Genomic DNA, 26,234 nt, shown 5'->3' with positions numbered 1-26,234 from the left:
TAACTCCCGCCCGAACCACGGCGTTAGTGGACACGCCGAGCGAAGCGAGCCGCGATTCGGGCTGTTAACAATGACTAACCCGATTATAGCGGTTGGGATCGTGCCACGCTTACCCAATTGAGAAAAGACTAGGACGATCGAATTAAGAGGAAAACCAGGAAGAACAAGGAATTTATTACAATGTACAAAGAAGAGGAAAAGAAAGAATGTACAAGGAAGAGGAAGAAGCAGGTACACAGGGCAGCCTTAATAACAGTCTTACTTATCCCTTGGACTCGGGCCCGTTCGCTCTCAGACTCGGTCTCAGACGCAGTCTCACGCGGGGATGTAGAAGGTAGGGTGGAAGGTCCGGCGATGGCATCCACAGCTCGTCCCGGTCCTCGACTCGTTCCAGCAGACGATGGTGGACGGCAGGCAGCTCTCCGTGTAGCGTAGGCGCGAGCGGACAATTATCATGATGGGGAAAGGTCGGTAAGCTAGCGGTTATTGCACGCTTAGCCGCGTACGTAATAAGTGTACCGGCACCTTTACACGTGCTCCCGGTATTACTCTGATCGCTCCAAGCGCCCCTTCCCCAATGTCCTTCTGCACGCTGAAGTTCTTGGCAATGCGTGACGCGCGCTCGTCCTTTGTAAGCTGGTTACCACCACGCGTCTCTCCCTCTCGTACTTATACCACGAAGTTCTTCTGGCCAGTCCTTTTCATGCGAGCTCACCCAGTCAGTCCTTATGAGGGCTTTGTGTCCGCGCTTTTATAAGCCAAGCCAGCGAACGCTCTGGAAGCCCCAACCACGCCCTGTCAGGCGATCTCACCTTAGCCCTGATTGGCTGGTGTGGTCTTACCGGCTCCGCCTTGATGGCTGCTTCACATGGCCGCACCTCCATCCTTGCGCTCCGCCCCCTTTTTGGGCCTCACCTCGTGGCTTTTGGGCTGGTTCGAGCAGAAGCCCAAGGGCAGCGAAGGCTGCTGGCCAAGGAGCGTAACAAACTGGGAGGGCCGATGGGGCACAGACTGGAGAGCGCTTAATGGCGTCGCTTGGAGGGAGGCTGCCAAAATGAGCAAAAGGGGCCTACTCTTATTTGTTTGACACAACGCAGATGCAACTACTGGACATGGGGGCTTATCTAAACACATACTAAGAAATAAATACCGTCCTAAGGTGACCTACGTGTTGCATGTGGCCTATCTATGGGGTGCAACCTTTAACTTTTAATGATGTTATATTTACAAGTGTGGGTTCTCAAAACCGCAACACAAATCGCAACCACACAAACCGCAACCGCAAATTTTTTCAAAAAAAAAATACCCTTAGGACATACCGATGGGAGAGATAGGTGCATACTAGAAGTTTGGTTCGATTTCACAAAAGTTTGAGGGAGTAGTTCAGTGACAACACAGGAGAACACAGGACAGACACATATATATATACCCTTAGGTTGGTGAGGTGGTGGAAGGTGTTATCTCCCTGGTGTGTGATCCTCTCCCCTGTGTGTGATCCACTCCCCCGTGTGTGATCCACTCCCCTGTGTGTGATCCACTCCCCTGTGTGTGATCCACTCCCCTGTGTGTGATCCTCTCCCCTGTGTGTGATCCTCTCCCCTGTGTGTGATCCTCTCCCCTGTGTGTGATCCTCTCCCTCGTGTGTGATCCTCTCCCTGATGTGTGATCCTCTCCCCTGTGCAGTGTGCATGATGTGGGAGTAATTGGGGTGGGGAGGGAGATGATTTGAGCTCTTGAAGTCACATTTTACATGAGGTGTAATTTCACATTTCAAACTGTATTTCCCATGTGCATGTACATGCATTCACATGTTATCAGAAGTAAATACACTGTGAGGATTACATCATTTTGTGGATCTGATAAATTACCAGTAATATAACCATTTTGTAAAACTGAAGCAGCATCTAAATGAAGATGTCCAAATGTCACACACGTCCATGCCCATGGGATTCCTATATATATATATATAGAGTGATGAATAATGATGCATCATACTGTCATCACTGCCTCTGTGACTAGGACTGCTTGAAAGGGACAGCACGGTGTTGGACCTTGCAGTGCTCCTTGACTGGAATGGACCAATCAGCCTCCGTGCTCCTGCGTGCACGTCTCTGGGACTCCACCTTCCTGGAGGTTCAATTCCTTCACAACTAATCGTCATTCATTCTCCATGGCTCAGTGTCACCGCATCCCCGAGATGTGTCACAATCAATCACAAACTCCTGTTTACATGTCATGAAAATTGAACAGTTGCCCTACCAAAGTGCCCCTGGAGACGTTTTCTGAATGTCTTGAGTGCATTGCTCATGCTTTGTGAGTCATTGTTTTCCCATTGCCCCTGCCCCTCTCCCACATTCTGCTCCAACCACATTGTATTCTCGTCCCTCCGACATCTAGCCAAGTGCTATTCATAAGCCGTCCAAGTACTGCTCCAGTTTCCCTCCCCTTGAAACAAAAACACCTGATCTGATCACAACAAAAAATGATCTGAATAAGAATGCAGGTGTTGAGAGAACAATCAAGTGATTCACAAAGCAAGATAAATATTACTTTTGGGGAATTGGCAACGATGGACTGTGAAACAAGTGTGACGTCACATAAATTGTCTTTGGCCAATCATAAAAAGGTCATGGCCACCGTCAGAAAAATTACTGGGAAATTCAGTGATTGGAGCATTTTTCAAATAAGATACAAAGTGAATATTTGATCATGATCAATTGTAAAAATTCTCAATTGTTAAACTGTTCGTTTTCCTTCACCAATTAAACATGGCCACTCAAATCCATTTCCATTTTTTATGTCTCCACCTAAGAAGGTGGCCAGAGGCATTATGTTTTGGGGTTGTCCGTCCGTCCGTCCGTACGGGCTAAACCTCTTCTTTCTCAGCAACCACATGTCTGATTGAGACGAAACTTTCAGGATAGGAGTGACACCCATGCAGAATGTTTTTATTGTAATTGTGACGTCATAGGTCACGTGGTATGGCAGCCATCTTGAATTAAACGCAGATAATAAAAATATATTTCTCGGAAACCGCTGAATGGAAAAATTTGAAACTTGCCACATTGTCAAGTACTCACAATGTGGAACAAAAGCATGATGATGATTCCATCATAGATGAAGTGGTATACCAGCCAAAAATGTTTTAATCGAATTCCTTATCCTAAAAATCTGAAATTGCATGCACATGATCTATGACGCATTTGTATTGAAATATTAAATTTATGACATCATAAGGTCACATGGTTTGGCAGCCATATTGGATTTAACCTAAAACTTACAAAAAACATCTCCTCAAAACCACCAAATCAATTGACTTGAAACTTTACATTGACGAGGTATGGCGATTAAAAGATTGTCATGAAAACATCATTGGTCACATGGTATGGCAGCCATATTGGATTGAAGGAAAATATTAAATTACTATATCTGAAACCGCTTACCCTATCGATGATAAATTTTACAAATATCATCTTACACCATTGTTGCACATAGTTTGAAAATGATGATGTCGTATGTAGGTCATGTGGTTTGGCAGCCATCTTTGATAGAAAAACGAACTCCATCCGATCAATAAGAAACTTCATAAACGTGATCCCTGACACATACAGATGCAGAGTGTACATTTTAAAGGTCATATGTGACGTGGTATGGCAGCCATATTAGCTTGAAAGCCGATAATTAAAAAATCCCTTCTCTGAAACCGCTTCACCGATCGATGTGAAACCTGTCATGGCTCATGAAAATGTGATACTTGAAAACAGCTGAAGGGATTTAAATCAAACTTGTTTATTTTTAGGACAGTGACCGAGGGCATCTACCCGTTGTGGGACTATGCGGCGGCATATTGGCGACAGTCGCATTGCTCTAGTTCAATCATGACCTGAAAAAGAGGTAAAACATGTCATTTCCACATTCCTTTTGAATGACATCACAATCCTCAACAAATCATGATCTGGGCCTCGTTGTCCAACCCAGTCACGAGATGGAAACACTTGGGTTTAAAAAGTGAATCCTTAAACCCGGTCATGAGAGGGAAACGCTTGTGGTTTATGGAGTGAATTCTTAAACCCCGTCACAAGAGGTTAACGCCTGGGGTTTATGGAGTGAATCCTTAAATCCCGTCACGAGATGGAAACACGGGGATTATGCAGTGAATCCTTTAACCCGGGCACGAGATTGAAACGCTTGGGGTTTCTAGCGTGAATCCTTAAACCCCGTCACGAGATGGAAACACGGGGATTATGCAGTAAATCATTAAACCTGGTCACGAGAGGGGAACGCTTGGGGTTTATGGAGTGAATCCTTAAACCCAGTCACGAGATGGAAACACGGGAATTATGCAGTAAGTCATTAAGCACCTTCCTCTCCAGCACCTTCCTGACATGACTAAAGAGTGTAATGCCCCTGTTCTTCCCCACATGTTGAACATCCCCCTTCCTCTTCCATATCGGCACAATTAACCCTGTCCTCCAATCCTCCGGAACTGAACCCTCTCCAGCACCTTCCTGACATGACTAAAGAGTGTAATTCCCCTGTTCTTCCCCACATGTTGAACATCCCCCTTCCTCTTCCATATCTGCACAATTAACGCTGTCCTCCAATCCTCCGGAACTGAACCCTCTCTCATACATACATTGAACAACCTCTTCGTCCACCTGACTCCAACTTCTCCGGCTGCAATTACCATCTCTGTGCGCACCTCATCAATGCCTGGCACCCTTCCCTTTTTCATCCTCTTCAATGCCGTCTGCACTTCCTCTTCCGTGATCTTCACCACCTCCACTTTCCCCTCCACATAACTCGATAGCTCCAGCTCTCCGTTGCTTCCTTCCTGGTTCAACAGCTCTTTGAAATCTCCTTCCCAACCTCCCCCTCCCCCCCCCCCCCCCCCATTTCATGTCCTTCCTACCCTCATCCCTGTCACGAGCCAATTCAAAGATCATCTTCCTCCCCCCATCCTGTTCCAACTTGTTGTACTTGTTTGTACTCCTCTTCCATATCATTCCTCACCTTGTTGCTTTCTTCTTCTGCCCATACAGGTAACCCACATCCGGCTGCCTCCCTCTATCCTTTTCCAAACCAAACCTTATTTTCACCAACTGCCTTCGCTTCTTCCTCTGTCCACCATACCTGCTTTATATCCCTTAAAAATGCACGCTTTCCTGACGTCCTTCCACAAAACATTTCTGCAATTCCCATAAATGCCTTTCTGTACTTCTTCCACTCCTCTTCCAAACCTTTCGCTTCTTCGCTAAGTTGTCATACCTGGCCCTCACCTTCTTGTTGTACTCTACGGCAACGCTTCCCTTTACACTTTACTGGAAAGGGTATAATCTAAGGTCTAATCAGGGGTGGGGAAACTTTTTCCTGTCGAGGGCCATTTCGATTTTTAGAACATCCTTCGAGGGCCATGCTAAATTATTGAATACATATATCGGACTCACCTAATGCGATGGCTGGAACTGTTTCTCTTTGGCGAGGCGTTTGGTGTCAGGTGGTAGTGATGATGATGCTACTCGCAGCTGGTTTTGCAGGTTTGGGTCAGTCAGTCATGAGCGAAACCGAGTCTTTGCAAGAGTCAGTTTTGAAAAGAACTGCTCACAGCTGTAGGTCGTCCCAAACAGTGATGCAAACTTCAGTGCACGTCTCCTCAGAATGGGAAAATCCTCAGCACGTACATACAGTTTGTAGAACTCGAGCAAAGGGAGGACAAATCTCACACTCTTACTATGTCTCTCCGAAAAGATCGACTGGACAACCCTCCCATCTACTTTCTCAACAATCCTCTCCAAGAAGTTCTGTCGCTCAAGCTTTTGGGTCTCACTATCTGCCATGATCTTTCTTGGGAAAACCACATTTCCAAGCTGGCCTCCAAAGCCAGTCGCCGACTGGGCATCCTCCGTCGTGCGAAGTCCTTCCTCGGCACACCTGAGCTCCTCACCACATACAAGGCTTTCATCCGCAGCTCAATGGAATACTGTTCTCCCCTACCTAGCTCGGCTTCACGCTGTTGAAACCAAAGCTTTCAGAATTATTGGAATCTCCCGCGATGAAGCTATCTCTGAGGGCCTTTCACTCACTCACCGCAGGCAGGTAGGTGGTCTTTCTGTCTTCTTCCGACTCCTCTCCGGCCTTACACCCCCAGCTCTCTCTGTGCTCTGTCCCCCAAATATTCCTACAGGTCGCACAAGATCTGCCAGCCACCCTCTGATGGTTAAACTGCCGAAATCTCGGCTCTCTGCTCACCTTCACTCTTTCATTCCTCTTTTCCCCCGCCTCTGGAACAAACTCCCTCACTCCCTTCAATCCCAATCCTCCCTCCAGGTCTTTAAAACAGCTGTTCACCACCATCTCTTATCTTCCCCCATCCAAAACCTTGATCTTTTCTACCCCCGCTAATTCACCCCAGATCCACCTTGTTTGAAATTCCAACTTCTTTCCTGGAAGTCTTGGCATTGTCCATATGTTTTATACCTCTCCCACCCCCCTTCCCATGCCCCCCTTTCCCATGCCCCCCCCCCCCAACGCCCTTTCCCTCTCACAGATCTCTCGATGTCTCCATGTCTCTCGGTCCCTGCTCTCAAATGTTGTGTTTGTGTCCTTCCCCCTCTCCCCATCTTGTCTACTGCTCCCGATGTTATATGTTTTATGTGTCGGTTTGTCTTTCTGTGTGATTAATGTTCGCTCTTTCACGAGCCTCGATCTTGTAGACAAAAAAAAAAAAAAAAAACTTTTTTTTTTATAGATAGGTGAATTGCCTCGCGGGCCGGATCAAACGGTCTCGCGGGCTGTATACGGCCCGGAGGCCGGAGGTTCCCCACCCCAGGTCTAAATGATCAGAATTGGCTGAAGCGGTCGAAAGGTCAAAGGGGTTTACAGGGTATTAAACGGTCTGAAAGGTGTGAGGGTCTAAATGGTAGAAAGGAGTCTAAGAGTATTTGGGGTTCTAAAGGGACGAGGACAATCTAAAGGGTATTTAAGGTCTGAGGGTTCTAAAGGGTGTAATGGGGTCTATAGGTCTTGAGCGTCTATAGGGTTTAACAGAGCATATAAAGTCAGCATGGTCTTAAGTGTCTTGGGGGGCCTTCGGGGGCTTATAAGTCTTTGGGGGTGTTAAAGGGGGTTAGTGTTTTTAAGGGTCTTGAGGGTTATAAAGTTTCGGGTTCGAAACCCGAAAGCTTGTTGCTGTCCCTGTCCTCCCATCGTTTTCCAAGCCCTCTCGTTTTCCCCCCCAAGCCCTCTCCCTCCCACAGATCTCCCGATGTTCCTGCTCTCAAATGTTGTGTTTGTGTGCTTCCACTTCTCTCCTCATCTTGTCTACCACTCCCCTTATTATATACTTTGTGTGTCTGTTTGATTTTTTTGTGTGATAAATGTTACCTCTTTCACGAGCCTCGATCCTGTATACAAAAAAAAACAAAAAACGGCTTAGGGGTCTTCGCGGTCTAAAAGGTCTTGGGGCATCTTCTGGGTATAAAAGGTCTTAGGGTTCTAAAGGGTCTAATGTAATTAATACACATACTCGCACTCTAAACGGACAAGCAGACAAACAGACAAACAAACCAATAGACCCAAATACAATACCCTCTTCTTTGGTGAGGGTAATAATGTTAAAATCATAATTATTTAGTGAGGCCACTTCATTCCCAAAAAATCTAATTAAAAGATTGATTTGCACTAATTAATCCTATGCCCCTACCCCACCCCCCAAACCCCCCACACCCCCCCCCCCCCCCACACACACACACACACACACTCCCCCATGCTTGTATAGGCCTACTTATATGGGGCATGCCCAAATGACCCACTAGTAAATAAGAACCATAACACTCCTCCACCAGAAATTCCCTGACCTGAGATTGCATTCATTTGACCTGACATGGTGTCCTCTTCTCCACAGGAATTCGACAATTTACCCGAGATGGAAGTCATCACAAGGGCAAAGGTTGGAATAACAACTCAAGGTGCAAACATCGTCATGAAAAATGCCAAACTTCATGGATACTTGGTAAGCCTTCTGCACACTTGGATCGTGATGGGAATATACTGTTGCGGTTCTCCAAACGTCAGCCTTCCCCTTATCAAGGGGGGATTAATCCCTTTGTCCTTTTACTGGCCGACGCGATCCCGGGGCTATCACGTTCCTTCCGGTCGGTGTTAAATAGGGTTGTTGGTCGAATTAGTCCTATTACCTAAGTACTAACACCGGCCGTGAAGCAAGGAAGATAACCCCACCCGAACCACGGCGTTAGTGGACACGCCGAGCAAAGCGAGCCGCGATCCGGGCCGTTAGCAGGTACTAAACCCGATTCGAGCGGTTGTCAATCGTGCCACGCTTACCCAATTGAGAAATCACTAAGACGATCGAATGGCAGTGTAAGGCAAAAGATGTAGTATTTGATGTGATTGCATTTGTGATGTGATGTGATGTGATTTGATGTGATTTGAAGATGTGATTTGCAGCAAACTATTTTAGAAGTTGAGTTTTATTTTCAACAAAATTAGGCCGGCAAAGCAGATAGCATGCAGTTCCCCACATTCAGGTTCTCGATATGACTTCCGCTTTGACGTTCATGCGCATTGGTCTAAATCACAGACTTCCTTTTCAAAATGGCATCCGTTGCTAAGCAAAAAAACCCCAAAATGTCGCCTTAAAAACATTACGAAAATGGTCATTCAGCGACGATTTTGAAGCGGATTGCGCTGGGGAAGGCTTGGTCACATTGCTTCGCTGCAAAGTATGTGCTACTCATTACACAGACAGCGTGTCGGTAACGTGATAGCAAAAACATGGAACCGAAAGTACGTTTCCCATCAGTTCCCATAAACTTAAATCACGGAATCGAAAAACGGTTATCGATGAGATCTGAAATCCCCAGTCCTGTAAACGTGTGTTTAGCAAGGCGCTGTTCATCTTTAATAGCACATTAAATGTGTGTTTCCTAATGCACTGTACATCTTTAATAGCTCATTAAATGTGTGTTTCCTCATGCACTGTTAATATTTAATAGCTCGTTAAATGTGTGTTTCCCAATGCACTGTTCGTCTTTAATAGCACATTAAATGTGTGTTTCCCAATGCACTGTTCATCTTTAATAGCACGTTAAATGTGTGTTTCCCAATGCACTGTTCATCTTTAATAGCACATTGAATGTGTGTTCCCGAATGCACTGTTCATCTTTAATAGCACATTAAACGTGTGTTTCCTCATGCACTATTCATCTTTAGTAGCACATTAAATGTGTGTTTCCTAATGCACTCTTCATCTTTAATAGCACGTTAAATGTGTGTTTCCTAATGCACGGTTCATCTTAAATAGCACGTTAAATGTGTGTTTCCTAATGCACTGTTCATCTTTAATAGCACATTAAATGTGTTTCCTAATTCACTGTTCATCTTTAATAGCACGTTAAATGTGTGTTTCCTAATGCACTGTTCATCTTTAATAGCACTTTAAATGTGTGTTTCCTAATGCACTGTTCATCTTTAATAGCACATTGAATGTGTGTTTCCCAATGCACTGTTCATCTTTAATAGCACTTTAAATGTGTGTTTCCTAATGCACTGTGCATCTTCAATAGCACATTAAATGTGTGTTTCTCAATGCACTGTTCATCTTTAATAGCACGTTAAATGTGTGTTTCCTAATGCACTCATCTTTAATAGCACGTTAAATGTGTGTTTCCTAATGCACGGTTCATCTTAAATAGCACGTTAAATGTGTGTTTCCTAATGCACTGTTCATCTTTAATAGCACATTAAATGTGTGTTTCCTAATTCACTGTTCATCTTTAATAGCACGTTAAATGTGTGTTTCCTAATGCACTGTTCATCTTTAATAGCACTTTAAATGTGTGTTTCCTAATGCACTGTTCATCTTTAATAGCACATTGAATGTGTGTTTCCCAATGCACTGTTCATCTTTAATAGCACTTTAAATGTGTGTTTCCTAATGCACTGTTCATCTTCAATAGCACATTAAATGTGTGTTTCGCAATGCACTGTTCATCTTTAATAGCACGTTAAATGTATGTTTCCCAAGGCGCTGTTCATCATTAATAGCACTTTAAATGTGTGTTTCCCAATGCACTGTTCATCTTTAATAGCACGTTAAACATATGTTTCCTAATGCACTGTTCATCATTAATACCACGATAAATGTGTGTTTCCCAAGGCACTGTTCATCTTTAATAGCACGTTAAATGTGTGTTTCCTAATGCACTGTTCATCTTTAATAGCACGTTAAATGTGTGGTTCCCAATGCACTGTTCATCTTTAATAGCACATTAAATGTGTGTTTCCTAATGCACTGTTCATCTTTAATAGAACATTAAACGTGTTTCCCAATGCACTGTTCAACTTTAATAGCACATTAAACGTGTGTTTCCCAATGCACTGTTCATCTTTAATAGCACGTTAAACGTGTGTTTCCTAATGCACTGTTCATCTTTAATAGCATGTTAAACGTGTGTTTCCTAATGCACTGTTCATCTTTAATAGCACATTAAATGTGTGTTTCCTAATGCACTGTTCATCTTTAATATCACATTAAATGTGTGTTTCCGAATGCACTGTTCATCTTAAGTAGCACGTTAAATGTGTGTTTCCTAATGCACTGTTCATCTTAAATAGCACGTTAAATGTGTTTCCTAATGCACTGTTCATCTTTAATAGCACGTTAAATGTGTGTTTCCTAATCTACTGTTAATCTTTAATAGCACATTGAATGTGTTTCCTAATCTACTGTTCATCTTTAATAGCACGTTAAATGTGTGTTTCCTAATCTACTGTTCATCTTTAATAGCACATTAAATGTGTGTTTCCTAATGCACTGTTCATCTTAAATAGCACATTAAATGTGTGTTTCCTAATGCACTGTTCATCTTTAATAGCACATTAAATGTGTGTTTCCTAATCTACTGTTCATCTTTAATAGCACATTAAACGTGTGTTGAAATATAGGTTAGGATCCATATAAAATATCGGTTGGGATCCATATGAAATATCGGTTGGGATGCATATGAAATATCGGTTAGGATCCATATGAAATATCGGTTAGGATCCATATTAAATATCGGTTAGGATCCATATGAAATATCGGTTAGGATCCATATGAAATATCGGTTCGGATCCATATGAAATATCGGTTAGCATCCATATGAAATATCGGTTAGGATCCATATGAAATATCGGTTAGGATCCATATGAAATATCGGTTAGGATCCATATGAAATATCGGTTAGGATCCATATGAAATATCGGTTAGGATCCACATGACATATCGGTTAGGATCCATATGAAATATTGGTTAGGATCCATATGAAATATCGGTTCGGATCCATATGAAATATCGGTTAGGATCCATATGAAATATCGGTTAGGATCCATATGAAATATCGGTTCGGATCCATATGAAATATCGGTTCGGATCCATATGAAATATCGGTTAGGATCCATATGAAATATCGGTTCGGATCTATATGAAATATCGGTTAGGATCCATATGAAATATCGGTTCGGATCTATATGAAATATCGGTTAGGATCCATATGAAATATCGGTTAGGATCCATATAAAATATCGGTTAGGATCCATATGAAATATCGGTTAGGATCCATATGAAATATCGGTTAGGATCCATATGAAATATCGGTTAGGATCCATATGAAATATCGGTTAGGATCCACATGACATATCGGTTAGGATCCATATGAAATATCGGTTAGGATCCATATGAAATATCGGTTAGGATCCATATGAAATATCGGTTAGGATCCATATGAAATATCGGTTAGGATCCGTATGAAATATCGGTTAGGATCCATATGAAATATCGGTTCGGATCTATATGAAATATCGGTTAAGATCCATATGAAATATCGGTTCGGATCTATATGAAATATCGGTTCGGATCTATATGAAATATCGGTTAGGATCCATATGAAATATCGGTTAGGATCCATATGAAATATCGGTTATGATCCATATGAAATATCGGTTAGGATCCATATGAGGCAATAGTCGGTGTGGCATACCTGTATCATGTTGTTTTTTGGGAGCAGAACAGTGAAGGAATCTTTACTCCCGCCAGGGAGTAATGCATTCGATCGTGTCCATCCGTGTGTGTGTTCGTGTGTTTGTGAACAAGATATCTGGAAAAGTTCTGAACGGATTTGGATGAAAGTTGGTGGGATGATTGCCGTTGGGATAAGGAAGAATTTATTAGTTTTTGGTGAAGCTCAGGATATTATTCCGGATCCAGGAATTTTTTAAAGGATTTTTTTACCATTGGAAGATAGGGCTCAGCAGCGGCCACCCACTGTGGAAGTATGCGCTCCACTGAGTGGAGTTCGAGTTATTTGATGGACTGTGTTTGTGCTTTTCACGGACCAAAATGTGTGTGTTGTACCTTTCATGGACCAAACGGACTCTGTGTGTCATTCAGGTTCGTCTCATGGTGTCTCCTGAGATGTTAATCCAGCCATACCAGAGTATACAATGGTGGATCATATTGCTGGCAGTGCTGGCTGGTATCCTCATGCTGGCTCTCCTTATCCTCCTCTTATGGAAGGTGGGTGTTCAAAGTAGTAATTTCTGTAACGAGTCAAAGGCAGAGCGGTAGTTTGTTGTTTGTAATGACAAGTAGATGCTGGCCTGTTAGTCCTGTGGATTGATGTTCAAGGGATGCCATTCATAGAATGGCACTGGCCCCGAATATTGTTTATACCTGTTAAAGATACGGTAGTAGTTCCTGGAAGGGTAGGTCTATAAACTACCTATAATGTATTCACAAGACTTAACCACGCAGTTAACTAACCCAGGAAGGGCCCTTTTACATGCTGAAAAGCCCTTTTATCCTTCAGATTTGTGGGTAAAATGGCCGCCCCATGTCATTTCCAGGTCCATATGAATGTCACGTTGGAAACCCACTGTTAAATCCAAGTCAAAGCCAGGCTCTGTCATCGCATAAAAATCTTCCGAGTCACAATTACCATGTGGTGGTGGTAATTGCACAGCTCACACATGGACCTCACAATTAGTCGAGATGTGCTAAAGCAGGATGATGAAGCCAGGCCTTGACAAACTAGTCGAGATGTGCGAAAGCAGGATGATGAAGCCAGGCCTTGACAAACTAGTCGAGATGTGCTAAAGCAGGATGATGAAGCCAGGCCTTGACAAACTAGTCGAGATGTGCTAAAGCAGGATGTTGAAGTCAGGCCTTGACAAACTAGTCGAGATGTGCTAAAGCAGGATGATATAGCCAGGCCGTGACAAACTAATCGAGATGTGCTAAAGCAGGATGATGAAGCCAGGCCTTGACAAACTAGTCGAGATGTGCTAAAGCAGGATGATGAAGCCAGGCCTTGACAAACTAGTCGAGATGTGCTAAAGCAGGATGATGAAGCCAGGCCTTGACAAACTAGTCGAGATGTGCTAAAGCAGGATGATGAAGCCAGGCCTTGACAAACTAGTCGAGATGTGCTAAAGCAGGATGATGAAGCCAGGCCTTGACAAACTAGTCGAGATGTGCTAAAGCAGGATGATGAAGCCAGGCCTTGACAAACTAGTCGAGATGTGCTAAAGCAGGACGATGAAGCCAGGCCTTGACAAACTAGTCGAGATGTGCTAAAGCAGATGATGAAGCCAGGCCTTAACAAACTAGTCGAGATGCGCTAAAGCAGGATGATGAAGCCAGGCCTTTACAAACTAGTCGAGATGTGCTAAAGCAGGATGATGAAGCCAGACTTTGACAAACGAGTCGAGATGTGCTAAAACAGGATGAAGCAAGGCCGTGACAAACTAGTCGAGATGTGCTAAAGCAGGACGATGAAGCTAGGCCGTGACAAACTCGTCGAGATGTGCTAAAGCAGGATGATGAACCCAGGCCGTGACAAACTAGTCGAGATGTGCTAAAGCAGGATGATGAAGCCAGGCCGTGACAAACTAGTCGAGATGTGCTAAAGCAGGATGATGAAGCCAGGCCTTGACAAACTAGTCGAGATGTGCTAAAGCAGGACGATGAAGCCAGGCCTTGACAAACTAGTCGAGATGTGCTAAAGCAGGACGATGAAGCCAGGCCTTGACAAACTAGTCGAGATGTCTAAAGCAGGATGATATAGCCAGGCCGTGACAAACTAATCGAGATGTGCTAAAGCAGGATGTTGAAGCCAGGCCTTGACAAACTAGTCGAGATGTGCTAAAGCAGGATGATGAAGCTAGGCCTTGACAAACTAGTCGAGATGTGCTAAAGCAGGATGATGAAGCCAGGCCTTGACAAACTAGTCGAGATGTGCTAAAGCAGGATGATGAAGCCAGGCCTTGACAAACTAGTCGAGATGTGCTAAAGCAGGACGATGAAGCCAGGCCGTGACAAACTAGTCGAGATGTGCTAAAGCAGGATGATGAAGCCAGGCCTTGACAAACAAGTCGAGATGTGCTAAAGCAGGCTGATGAAGCCAGGCCGTGACAAACTCGTTGAGATGTGCTAAAGCAGGATGATGAAGCCAGGCCTTGACAAACAAGTCGAGATGTGCTAAAGCAGGCTGATGAAGCCAGGCCATGACAAACTAGTCGAGATGTGCTAAAGCAGGCTGATGAAGCCAGGCCGTGACAAACTAGTCGAGATGCGCGAAAGCAGGATGATGAAGCCAGGCCTTGACAAACTAGTCGAGATGTGCTCAAGCAGGATGATGAAGCCAGACTTTGACAAACGAGTCGAGATGTGCTAAAGCAGGATGATGAAGCTAGGCCGTGACAAACTAGTCGAGATGTGCTAAAGCAGGATGATGAAGCCAGGCCTTGACAAACTAGTCGAGATGTGCTAAAGCAGGACGATGAAGCTAGGCCGTGACAAACTAGTCGAGATGTGCTAAAGCAGGACGATGAAGCCAGGCCGTGACAAACTAGTCGAGATGTGCTAAAGCAGGATGACGAAGCCAGGCCGTGACAAACTAGTCGAGATGTGCTAAAGCAGGACGATGAAGCCAGGCTTTGGCAAACTAGTCGAGATGTGCTAATGCAGGATGATGAAGCCAGGCCTTGACAAACTAGTCGAGATGTGCTAAAGCAGGATGATGAATCCAGGCCGTGACAAACTAGTCGAAATGTGCTAAAGCAGGATGATGAAGCCAGGCCTTGACAAGCTCGTCGAGATGTGCTAAAGCAGGATGATGAAGCCAGGCTTTGGCAAACTAGTCGAGATGTGCTAAAGCAGGATGACGAAGCCAGGCCGTGACAAACTAGTCGAGATGTGCTAAAGCAGGATGATGAAGCCAGGCCTTGACAAACTAGTCGAGATGTGCTAAAGCAGGATGATGAAGCCAGGCCTTGACAAACTAGTCGAGATGTGCTAAAGCAGGATGATGAAGCCAGGCCTTGACAAACTAGTCGAGATGTGCTAAAGCAGGACGATGAAGCCAGGCCTTGACAAACTAGTCGAGATGTGCTAAAGCAGATGATGAAGCCAGGCCTTAACAAACTAGTCGAGATGCGCTAAAGCAGGATGATGAAGCCAGGCCTTTACAAACTAGTCGAGATGTGCTAAAGCAGGATGATGAAGCCAGACTTTGACAAACGAGTCGAGATGTGCTAAAACAGGATGAAGCAAGGCCGTGACAAACTAGTCGAGATGTGCTAAAGCAGGACGATGAAGCTAGGCCGTGACAAACTCGTCGAGATGTGCTAAAGCAGGATGATGAACCCAGGCCGTGACAAACTAGTCGAGATGTGCTAAAGCAGGATGATGAAGCCAGGCCGTGACAAACTAGTCGAGATGTGCTAAAGCAGGATGATGAAGCCAGGCCTTGACAAACTAGTCGAGATGTGCTAAAGCAGGACGATGAAGCCAGGCCTTGACAAACTAGTCGAGATGTGCTAAAGCAGGACGATGAAGCCAGGCCTTGACAAACTAGTCGAGATGTCTAAAGCAGGATGATATAGCCAGGCCGTGACAAACTAATCGAGATGTGCTAAAGCAGGATGTTGAAGCCAGGCCTTGACAAACTAGTCGAGATGTGCTAAAGCAGGATGATGAAGCTAGGCCTTGACAAACTAGTCGAGATGTGCTAAAGCAGGATGATGAAGCCAGGCCTTGACAAACTAGTCGAGATGTGCTAAAGCAGGATGATGAAGCCAGGCCTTGACAAACTAGTCGAGATGTGCTAAAGCAGGACGATGAAGCCAGGCCGTGACAAACTAGTCGAGATGTGCTAAAGCAGGATGATGAAGCCAGGCCTTGACAAACAAGTCGAGATGTGCTAAAGCAGGCTGATGAAGCCAGGCCGTGACAAACTCGTTGAGATGTGCTAAAGCAGGATGATGAAGCCAGGCCTTGACAAACAAGTCGAGATGTGCTAAAGCAGGCTGATGAAGCCAGGCCATGACAAACTAGTCGAGATGTGCTAAAGCAGGCTGATGAAGCCAGGCCGTGACAAACTAGTCGAGATGCGCGAAAGCAGGATGATGAAGCCAGGCCTTGACAAACTAGTCGAGATGTGCTCAAGCAGGATGATGAAGCCAGACTTTGACAAACGAGTCGAGATGTGCTAAAGCAGGATGATGAAGCTAGGCCGTGACAAACTAGTCGAGATGTGCTAAAGCAGGATGATGAAGCCAGGCCTTGACAAACTAGTCGAGATGTGCTAAAGCAGGACGATGAAGCTAGGCCGTGACAAACTAGTCGAGATGTGCTAAAGCAGGACGATGAAGCCAGGCCGTGACAAACTAGTCGAGATGTGCTAAAGCAGGATGACGAAGCCAGGCCGTGACAAACTAGTCGAGATGTGCTAAAGCAGGACGATGAAGCCAGGCTTTGGCAAACTAGTCGAGATGTGCTAATGCAGGATGATGAAGCCAGGCCTTGACAAACTAGTCGAGATGTGCTAAAGCAGGATGATGAATCCAGGCCGTGACAAACTAGTCGAAATGTGCTAAAGCAGGATGATGAAGCCAGGCCTTGACAAGCTCGTCGAGATGTGCTAAAGCAGGATGATGAAGCCAGGCTTTGGCAAACTAGTCGAGATGTGCTAAAGCAGGACAATGAAGCCAGGCCTTGACAAACTAGTCGAGATGTGCTAAAGCAGGATGATGAAGCCAGGCCTTGACAAACTAGTCGAGATGTGCTAAAGCAGGACGATGAAGCCAGGCCGTGACAAACTAGTGGAGATGTGCTAAAGCACATCTCGGGGGTAGCACATGTCTCGGGGGTAGCACATCTCGATGTCTCGGGGGTAGCACATCTCGACAAACTAGTCGAGATGTGCTACCCCCGGTAATTCACCCCAGAGTCCTTGCAGTGTTCATATGTTTTAATCCTCTCCCACCTCCCCCCAAGTCCTCCCGATGTCCCTGCTCTCAAATGTTGTGTTTGTGTCCTTCCCCCTCTCTTTTGTGTCCTTCCCCCTCTCTCCCCATCTTGTCTACCGCTCCCCTTGTTTTTTGTGTTTTGTGTGTCGGTTTGTCTTTTTGTGTGATTAATGTTAGCTCTTTCACGAGCCTCGATCTTGTATACAAAAAAAAGAAAAGAAAAAAAAAGCAGGATGATGAAGCCAGGCCTTGACAAACTAGTCGAGATGTGCTAAAGCAGGATGATGAAGCCAGGCCTTGACAAACTAGTCGAGATGTGCTAAAGCAGGATGATGAAGCCAGGCCTTGACAAACTGGTCGAGATGTGCTAAAGCAGGATGATGAAGCCAGGCCTTGACAAACTAGTCGAGATGTGCTAAAGCAGGACGATGAAGCCAGGCCTTGACAAACTAGTCGAGATGTGCTAAAGCAGGATGATGAAGCCAGGCCTTGACAAACTAGTCGAGATGTGCTAAATCAGGATGATGAAGCCAGGCCTTGACAAACTAGTCGAGACGTGCTGAAGCAGGATGATGAAGCAAGGCCGTGACAAACTAGTCGAGATGTGCTAAAGCAGGATGATGAAGCAAGGCCGTGACAAACTAGTCGAGATGTGCTAAAGCAGGATGATGAAGCCAGGCCTTGACAAACTAGTCGAGATGTGCTAAAGCAGGATGATGAAGCCAGGCCTTGACAAACTAGTCGAGATGTGCTAAAGCAGGATGATGAAGCCAGGCCTTAAGTCGAGATGTGCTAAAGCAGGATGATGAAGCCAGGCCTTGACAAACTAGTCGAGATGTGCTGCAGCAGGATGATGAAGCCAGGCTTTGACAAACTAGTCGAGATGTGCTAAAGCAGGACGATGAAGCCAGGCCTTGACAAACTTGTCGAGATGTGCTGAAGCAGGATGATGAAGCCAGGCTTTGACAAACTAGTCGAGATGTGCTAAAGCAGGATGATGAAGCCAGGCCGTAACAAGTGTCGGACTCATGTTGTTATTTACGACTGAGTAAATTCTCATGATTCACGTCCCATTGCTTCCTTTCCAGTGTGGATTCTTCAAGAGGACAACGCACGAAATGCAATACGAGGCCAAATACCACAAAGCCAAAATTGAGGTTCAGCCCTCAGAGAAAGAGAAAATGGCTACCGAAGCATAGAGCTAAAAGCTTCTCCGTGTGTTCCAGCCTTTGGTAAATGCAAATGGCGGCGGGTCCATTCCTCGGACTCCAAGTCAGCCTTTTACCTTTGCTTGGCTTGCAATGCACCTCAAGTTTACATGCGATTGCGCAGTTAACTTGGTAACGATGTGCATAATGAGATGAAGCCGTTGCGTTCGTGCTGTGTGTTCATGTTAGTGACGAGTACGGAGCCATTTGTAGTGACGAGGACGGAGCCGTTAGTGCTGTGTGTTCCTGTTAGTGACAAGGTAGAGCCGTTGGTGCTGTGTGTTCATGTTAGTGACGAGAAAGGAGCCGTTAGTGCTGTGTGTTCATGTTAGTGACAAGGTAGAGCCGTTGGTGCCGTGTGTTCATGTTAGTGACGAGGACGGAGCTGTTCGTGCCGTGTGTTCATGTTGGTGACGAGGACGGAGCTGTTCGTGCTGTGGTTCATGTTAGTGATGAGGACGGAGCCATTAGTGCTGTGGTTCATGTTTGTGACGGGGTAGAGCCGTTGGTGCCGTGTGTTCATGTTTGTGGTGAGAGCCGTGTTTGCTGCATGTTCATGTTTGTGACGAGGTAGCACCGTGTTTGCTGCATGTTCATGTTTGTGACGAGGTCGAGCCGTGTTTGCTGCATGTTCATGTTTGTGACGAGGTCGAGCCGTGTTTGCTGCATGTTCATGTTTGTGACGAGGTCGAGCCGTGTTTGCTGCATGTTCATGTTTGAGACGAGGTGGAGCCGTGTTTGCTGCATGTTCATGTTTGTGACGAGGTAGCACCGTGTTTGCTGCATGTTCATGTTTGTGACGAGCTAGAGCCGTGTTTGCTGCATGTTCATGTTTGTGATGAAGTAGAGCCGTGTTTGCTGCATGTTCATGTTTATGACGAGGTAGCGCCGTGTTTGCTGCATGTTCATGTTTGGGACGAGGTAGAGCCGTGTTTGCTGCATGTTCATGTTTGGGACGAGGTAGAGCCGTGTTTGCTGCATGTTCATGTTTATGACGAGGTAGCGCCGTGTTTGCTGCATGTTCATGTTTGGGACGAGGTAGAGCCGTGTTTGCTGCATGTTCATGTTTGTGACTAGGTCGCGCGGTGTTTGCTGCATGTTCATGTTTGTGACGAGGTCGAGCCGTGTTTGCTGCATGTAGCGCCGTGTTTGTTGCATGTTCATGTTTGTGACGAGGTCGAGCCGTGTTTGCTGCATTTTCATGTTTGTGACGAGGTTGCGCCGTGTTTGCTGCATGTTCATGTTTGTGACGAGGTAGAGCCGTGTTTGCTGCATGTTCATGTTTGTGACGAGGTAGCGCCGTGTTTGCTGCATGTTCATGTTTGTGACGAGGTCGAGCCGTGTTTGCTGCATGTAGCGCCGTGTTTGTTTCATGTTCATGTTTGTGACGAGGTCGAGCCGTGTTTGCTGCATTTTCATGTTTGTGACGAGGTTGCGCCGTGTTTGCTGCATTTTCATGTTTGTGACGAGGTTGCGCCGTGTTTGCTGCATGTTCATGTTTATGACGAGGTAGAGCCGTGTTTGCTGCATGTTCATGTTTGGGACGAGGTAGAGCCGTGTTTGCTGCATGTTCATGTTTGTGACGAGGTAGAGCCGTGTTTGCTGCATGTAGCGCCGTGTTTGCTTCATGTTCATGTTTGTGACTAGGTCGCGCGGTGTTTGCTGCATGTTCATGTTTGTGACGAGGTCGAGCCGTGTTTGCTGCATGTTCATGTTTGTGACGAGGTCGAGCCGTGTTTGCTGCATGTTCATGTTTGTGACGAGGTTGCGCCGTGTTTGCTGCATGTTCATGTTTGTGACGAGGTAGAGCCGTGTTTGCTGCATGTTCATGTTTGTGACGAGGTAGAGCCGTGTTTGCTGCATGTTCATGTTTGTGACGAGGTTGCGCCGTGTTTGCTGCATGTTCATGTTTGTGACGAGGTAGAGCCGTGTTTGCTGCATGTTCATGTTTGTGACGAGGTAGAGCCGTGTTTGCTGCATGTTCACGTTTGTGACGAGGTAGAGCCATGTTTGCTGCATGTTCATGTTTATGACGAGGTGGAGATGTTCGTGCCGTGTGTTCATGTTTGTGACGAGGTAGAGCTGTTAGTGCCGTGTGTTCATGTTTGTGACGAAGTAGAGCCGTTGGTGCCATGTGTTCATGTTTGTGACGAGGAAGAGCTGTTAGTGCCGTGTGTTCATGTTTGTTACGAGGTAGAGCTGTTTGTGCCGTGTGTTCATGTTTGTGACGAAGTAGAGCCGTTGTGGCTGTGTGTTCGTGTTAGTGACGAGGAAGAAGGTGTTAGTGCTGTGTATTCAGGTTAGTGACGAGGACAGAGCCGTTAGTGCTGTGTGTTCATGTTTGTGACGAGGATGGAGCCGTTAGTGCTGTGTGTTCATGTTTGTGACTCGGTAGAGCTGTTAGTGCCATTTCTTCATGTTAGTAACGAGGTGGAACTGTTAGTGCCGTGTGTTCATGTTTATGACGAGGTAGAGCCGTTCTTGTTGTGTGTTCGTGTTAGTGACGAGGTAGAGCTGTTAGTGTTGTGTGTTCGTGTTAGTGATGAGGACGGGGTGGTTAGTGCTGTGTGTTCATGCTTCTAACGAGGTAGAGGTGTTAGTGCCGTGTGTTCATGTTAGTGACGAGGTAGAGCCGTGTTTGCTGCATGTTTGTGTCTGTGACGAGGTAGAGGTGTTAGTGCCGTGTGTTCGTGTTAGTGACGAGGTAGAGCTGTTAGTGTTGTGTGTTCATGTTAGTGACGAGGTAGAGCCGTGTTTGCTGCATGTTTGTGACGAGGTAGAGGTGTTAGTGCCGTGTGTTCATGTTAGTGACGAGGTAGAGCCGTGTTTGCTGCATGTTTGTGTTTGCGACGAGGTAGAGGTGTTAGTGCCGTGTGTTCATGTTAGTGACGAGGTAGAGCCGTGTTTGCTGCATGTTTGTGACGAGGTAGAGGTGTTAGTGCCGTGTGTTCATGTTAGTGACGAGGTAGAGCCGTGTTTGCTGCATGTTTGTGTTTGCGACGAGGTAGAGGTGTTAGTGCCGTGTGTTCATGTTAGTGACGAGGTAGAGCCGTGTTTGCTGCATGTTTGTGTCTGTGACGAGGTAGAGGTGTTAGTGCCGTGTGTTCGTGTTAGTGACGAGGTAGAGCTGTTAGTGTTGTGTGTTCATGTTAGTGACGAGGTAGAGCCGTGTTTGCTGCATGTTTGTGACGAGGTAGAGGTGTTAGTGCCGTGTGTTCATGTTAGTGACGAGGTAGAGCCGTGTTTGCTGCATGTTTGTGTTTGCGACGAGGTAGAGGTGTTAGTGCCGTGTGTTCATGTTAGTGACGAGGTAGAGCCGTGTTTGCTGCATGTTTGTGACGAGGTAGAGGTGTTAGTGCCGTGTGTTCATGTTAGTGACGAGGTAGAGCCGTGTTTGCTGCATGTTTGTGTTTGCGACGAGGTAGAGGTGTTAGTGCCGTGTGTTCATGTTAGTGACGAGGTAGAGCCGTGTTTGCTGCATGTTAGTGACGAGGTAGCCCCGTGTTTGCTGCATGTTTGCGACGAGGCAGAGGTGTTAGTGCCGTGTGTTCATGTTAGTGACGAGGTAGAGCCGTGTTTGCTGCATGTTTGCGACGAGGTAGAGGTGTTAGTGCCATGTGTTCATGTTAGTGACGAGGTAGAGCCGTGTTTGCTGCATGTTTGTGTCAGTGACGAGGTAGAGGTGTTAGTGCCGTGTGTTCATGTTAGTGACGAGGTAGAGCCGTGTTTGCTGCATGTTTGTGTTTGTGACGAGTCACATACAGTACGATTTGACCCCCAAATGGCGTCTTCTACTCACCTGCAAAATATTTTACAAGCTGAGCTTTGATTTTGTGCTTCACCTGCGAGAGCAACTTTTCTTCCCATTTGTTTTTCACTTCTCAACCCTTTATGTCTGATTGAATCATTGGCTTTCCCCAAAAGAGTCCAAATATTGGGGTTTACACCCCGAATTGGCGGTGCTTCTTGTAATGGAATCTCTCGAATCCCTCATCGGTTTCCATTTTCATGAAGGGTTCTGCAATTTGAACATACCTGAGGGTTCATGGCTGCCAATGGTTGCTCTCGTAAGGAAGAAACCTGTGTACCAAGGAAGAAGTGCTGCACTTCATACCTGTGGCGGTTTTTAAGCTTTCTTTTGCTGAATGGGTGTACCTGCACCTGCACATAATCACCTTTGCTGCAATCAATAACAAGGCTGAACCAGCACAGTTTGCAACAATTCTAACACATCGATTGCTCACTTCACCTCAGTATACCTATTACCTGGTGTTCCTTCTTCCTTGTGCACACCTACCTTGTGCTCCTTCCCGCAGTGTGGCTTTTTCAAACGCTCCAGGTACCACGACAACCCACCCCAGTACCACGCGGTGCGCATCCGCAAGGCCGAGAGGCAGGTGAACGCCGGCCATGTTCCTCGGTATCACGCTCGTGGACCGACAAGCAAGAAACAATGGGTGACAACATGGCGAGAAAACCAGAGCTATTATTGACAAAGACCCACAATATGGCTTCGTGTTCCACTCTGTCGATTCGTCCACGCGCATGCGTACAAGTGTTGCTTTTTACTTCCGTTCTTTTCCAATACAATATACATAATGTGCATTTATTATTCTATATTATTTCGAATCAAGGTTGGTGTGACATTGCTTCATAGATTTGCCATGTTGGCTCCATGTGAGTTTCATAAAAATGCACAAAGCTGTCACGGCCTCGTGTGCCTCGTGTGCACCTGTGTGCACCTGTGATACCAAACTGCACCAACCAGAGCATTAAACATAAACAGCGAATCACAAAACTCTTATCGAAAAGGTTCCATGTCAACACCTCCGTCACAGCTTGGTCTCTGCTCATACCGTTTCAACATGGCTGCCATCTGCTCACGTTGTCAACATGGCTGCCATCTGCACATACCGTGTCAACATGGCTACCATCTGATCATACCGTGACAACATGGCTGCCATCTGATCATACCATGACAACATGGCTGCCATCTGCACATACCGTGTCAACATGGCTACCATCTGATCATACCGTGACAACATGGCTGCCATCTGCTCATACCGTGTCAACATGGCTGCCATCTGATCATACCGTGACAACATGGCTGCCATCTGCTCATACCGTGTCAACATGGCTGCCATCTGATCATACCGTGACAACATGGCTGCCATCTGCTCATACCATGTCAACATGGCTGCTATCTGCTCACGTAGTATCAACATGGCTGCCATCTGCTCGTACCGAGACAACATGGCTGCCATCTGCTCATACCCTGTCAACATGGCTGCCATCTGATCATACCGTGACAACATGGCTGCCATCTGCTCATACCGTGTCAACATGATTACCATCTGCTCATACTGTGTCAACATGGTTACCATCTGCTCATACCGTGTCGACATAGCTGCCATCTGCTCATACCGTGTCAACATGGCTGCCATCTGCTCATACTGTGTCAACATGGCTGCCATCTGCTCATACCATGTCAACATGGCTGCCATCTGCTCATACCATGTCAACATGGCTGACATCTGCTCATACCGTGTCAACATGGCTGCCATCTGCTCATACCGTGTCAACATGGCTGCCATCTGCTCATACCGTGTCAACATGGCTGCCATCTGCTCATACCGTGTCAACATGGCTGCCATCTGCTCATACCGTGTCAACATGGCTGCCTAGATGTTAGACAAAGTGTTGTACAAACTACTGCATTGTTCCTAATTCTATCGTGCTGGGTGGTCTTCTACTGCTTTTTGTATGCATACTTGAACAGCCTACTGATTGTGTTGCTAATAATAGCAAAAAACACCGCTTTCACAGCATAATATCTCATCAAAGTTTTTGATTGATTTTCATGTTCCGTTGTGACAAGGTTTCTGTCAGCCTTTAGGTGTAAATTCATCAGAAAAAACATTATTATTGGCGCTGAGGAAGCGCCTTTAGCGATTGACTTCCAGCCAGTGTAACGCTAATTCCTGTCACAGGAATTCTGAGATCATATAAGTGGGCGTGGCAGTTCCTGATTGGTTCGTGTTGGGGAACGCCTTCTCGCTGCCGACGTGACGTAAATTCGCGCACGCGCACTGGTGAAGCTTACTCGATCCCATATTACATGTACTTTCATTGCATACAAATTATACTTCCTCCTAGAAATTCCATGCCCGAACCTCAGCGCAATCCAAGAGGATTCACTTGTTCTGCTTTGATTTTGCATAACAGTGTCTTAGAATGTACAAATTTAAGGTTAAAATTTTAAAGTTTCCCGACAATGGGAGGAGGAAGGGGAGCACCATCCTACCAGACCAACCACAGTCACTTTGCTCCCGCGTTGCGGATCCTTTCCATCCTCCTGATTTTGCTTCTCAACATGTTGGCAACTATGCTACTACCTTAGTTTGAATGGGTCTGGAGAGAATTGAGCAGGCTCTACTCGGGCCAGGTCTGTCATCAGGTCTCTACTCTGATCAAATCTGTAATCAGAGGTCTCATCGGACCGAGTCTCTAATCAGAGCTCAACTCGGGCCGAGTCTCTAATCAGAGCTCTACTTGGGGAGAGTCTCTAATCAGAGCTCTACTTGGGGAGAGTCTCTAATCAGAGCTCTACTTGGGCCGAGTCTCCAATAAGAGCACTACTTGGGCCGAGTCTCCAATCAGAGCTCTACTCAGGCCGAGTCTCTAATCAGAGCTCTACTCAGGCCGAGTCCCAATCAGAGCTCTACTCAGGCCGAGTCTCTAATCAGAGCTCTACTCAGGCCGAGTCTCTAATCAGAGCTCTACTCAGGCCGAGTGTAATCAGAGCTCTACTCAGGCCGAGTCCCAATCAGAGCTCTACTCAGGCCGAGTCTCTAATCAGAGCTCTACTCAGGCCGAGTCTCTAATCAGAGCTCTACTCAGGCCGCGTCCCAATCAGAGCTCTACTCAGGCCGAGTCTCTAATCACTACTTGAACGCGTAGATCGGATAGCAAAAGCCATCGATGGGTCCACGCAAGCATCCAACGGGAGGAAAAACGACCTCATCACAGGTTGATGTGAAATATTTTGGGTGTAATTTTATACATACTGTACTTTCAAATGATTGAATGCTTGCGATTCCGTGTGTTCTGTCCTATTGTCAAGAAACGTGTTTGTCGTCATTCTTCAACATCATGCATTTGTGTAAAGCTGTCATGCCCCTCCCCCCCCCCCCCCATTACTCCCAGCCCCCCATACACCTGTTCATGAATGCTATGGAATGCAAGGTAAGGCAAAAACCATTCACTTTTCCTTTTTATGATCGTCACGTGCACCGTTTTAAAGATGAAAAACAATTATATTCATGATTGTACTACTGACTGATTAATCTATCGGGATTAGCAAATGATACTACTTTATGAACCAATCAACGAACGTTATTCATGCATTAAAATGAAGTTCTGCACACACGTCTGTTTCCTCAATAATTATATTTAAACCTCAAATGGGAATGACTTGCCACCAGCTGGAGCTTGCCACCAGCCAACACCAGCTGGAGCTGAGTGTTAGGAACAATGATTCAAATTCAGAAAAAATTCCAAATCACTGTGATCATCATCAAATGTGATTGCTGGAAACAAAAATGCCACAGAGAGCAAATGGCTTGTTTTGTGGGAAAAAAAAAATTCCCCAAAATGTTACTTCGAAGTTTGTTCCTTTCACCTTGGATAAATCCAGACAATGGCCGCCAAGTGTTCCTT

General features: G+C 45.8%; 1 protein-coding gene across 1 annotated transcript in view; it reads left to right on the top strand.

Annotated features, from left to right (window-relative positions):
• The window catches only part of LOC137430982 (integrin alpha-6), a 446,593-nt gene extending 420,650 nt beyond the window's left edge, over positions 1 to 25,943 (top strand). The window contains exons 22-26 of the mRNA XM_078781278.1: positions 2,020 to 2,133; positions 7,904 to 8,011; positions 12,449 to 12,574; positions 18,396 to 18,539; positions 22,832 to 25,943. Coding sequence (XP_078637404.1) covers positions 2,020 to 2,133; positions 7,904 to 8,011; positions 12,449 to 12,574; positions 18,396 to 18,506 — 459 coding nt within the window. The 3' untranslated portion in view covers positions 18,507 to 18,539; positions 22,832 to 25,943. The remainder of the gene's footprint in view (positions 1 to 2,019; positions 2,134 to 7,903; positions 8,012 to 12,448; positions 12,575 to 18,395; positions 18,540 to 22,831) is intronic.
• The last annotated feature ends 291 nt before the right edge of the window (positions 25,944 to 26,234 follow it).

This window comes from Myxine glutinosa, chromosome 7 (genome assembly GCF_964187855.1).
Source record: "Myxine glutinosa chromosome 7, kmMyxGlut1.1, whole genome shotgun sequence".
Lineage (NCBI taxonomy): Eukaryota > Metazoa > Chordata > Myxini > Myxiniformes > Myxinidae > Myxine > Myxine glutinosa.
The sequence above is the reverse complement of the archived record's forward strand: the minus strand, read 5'-3'. Positions and strand labels throughout refer to the sequence as shown.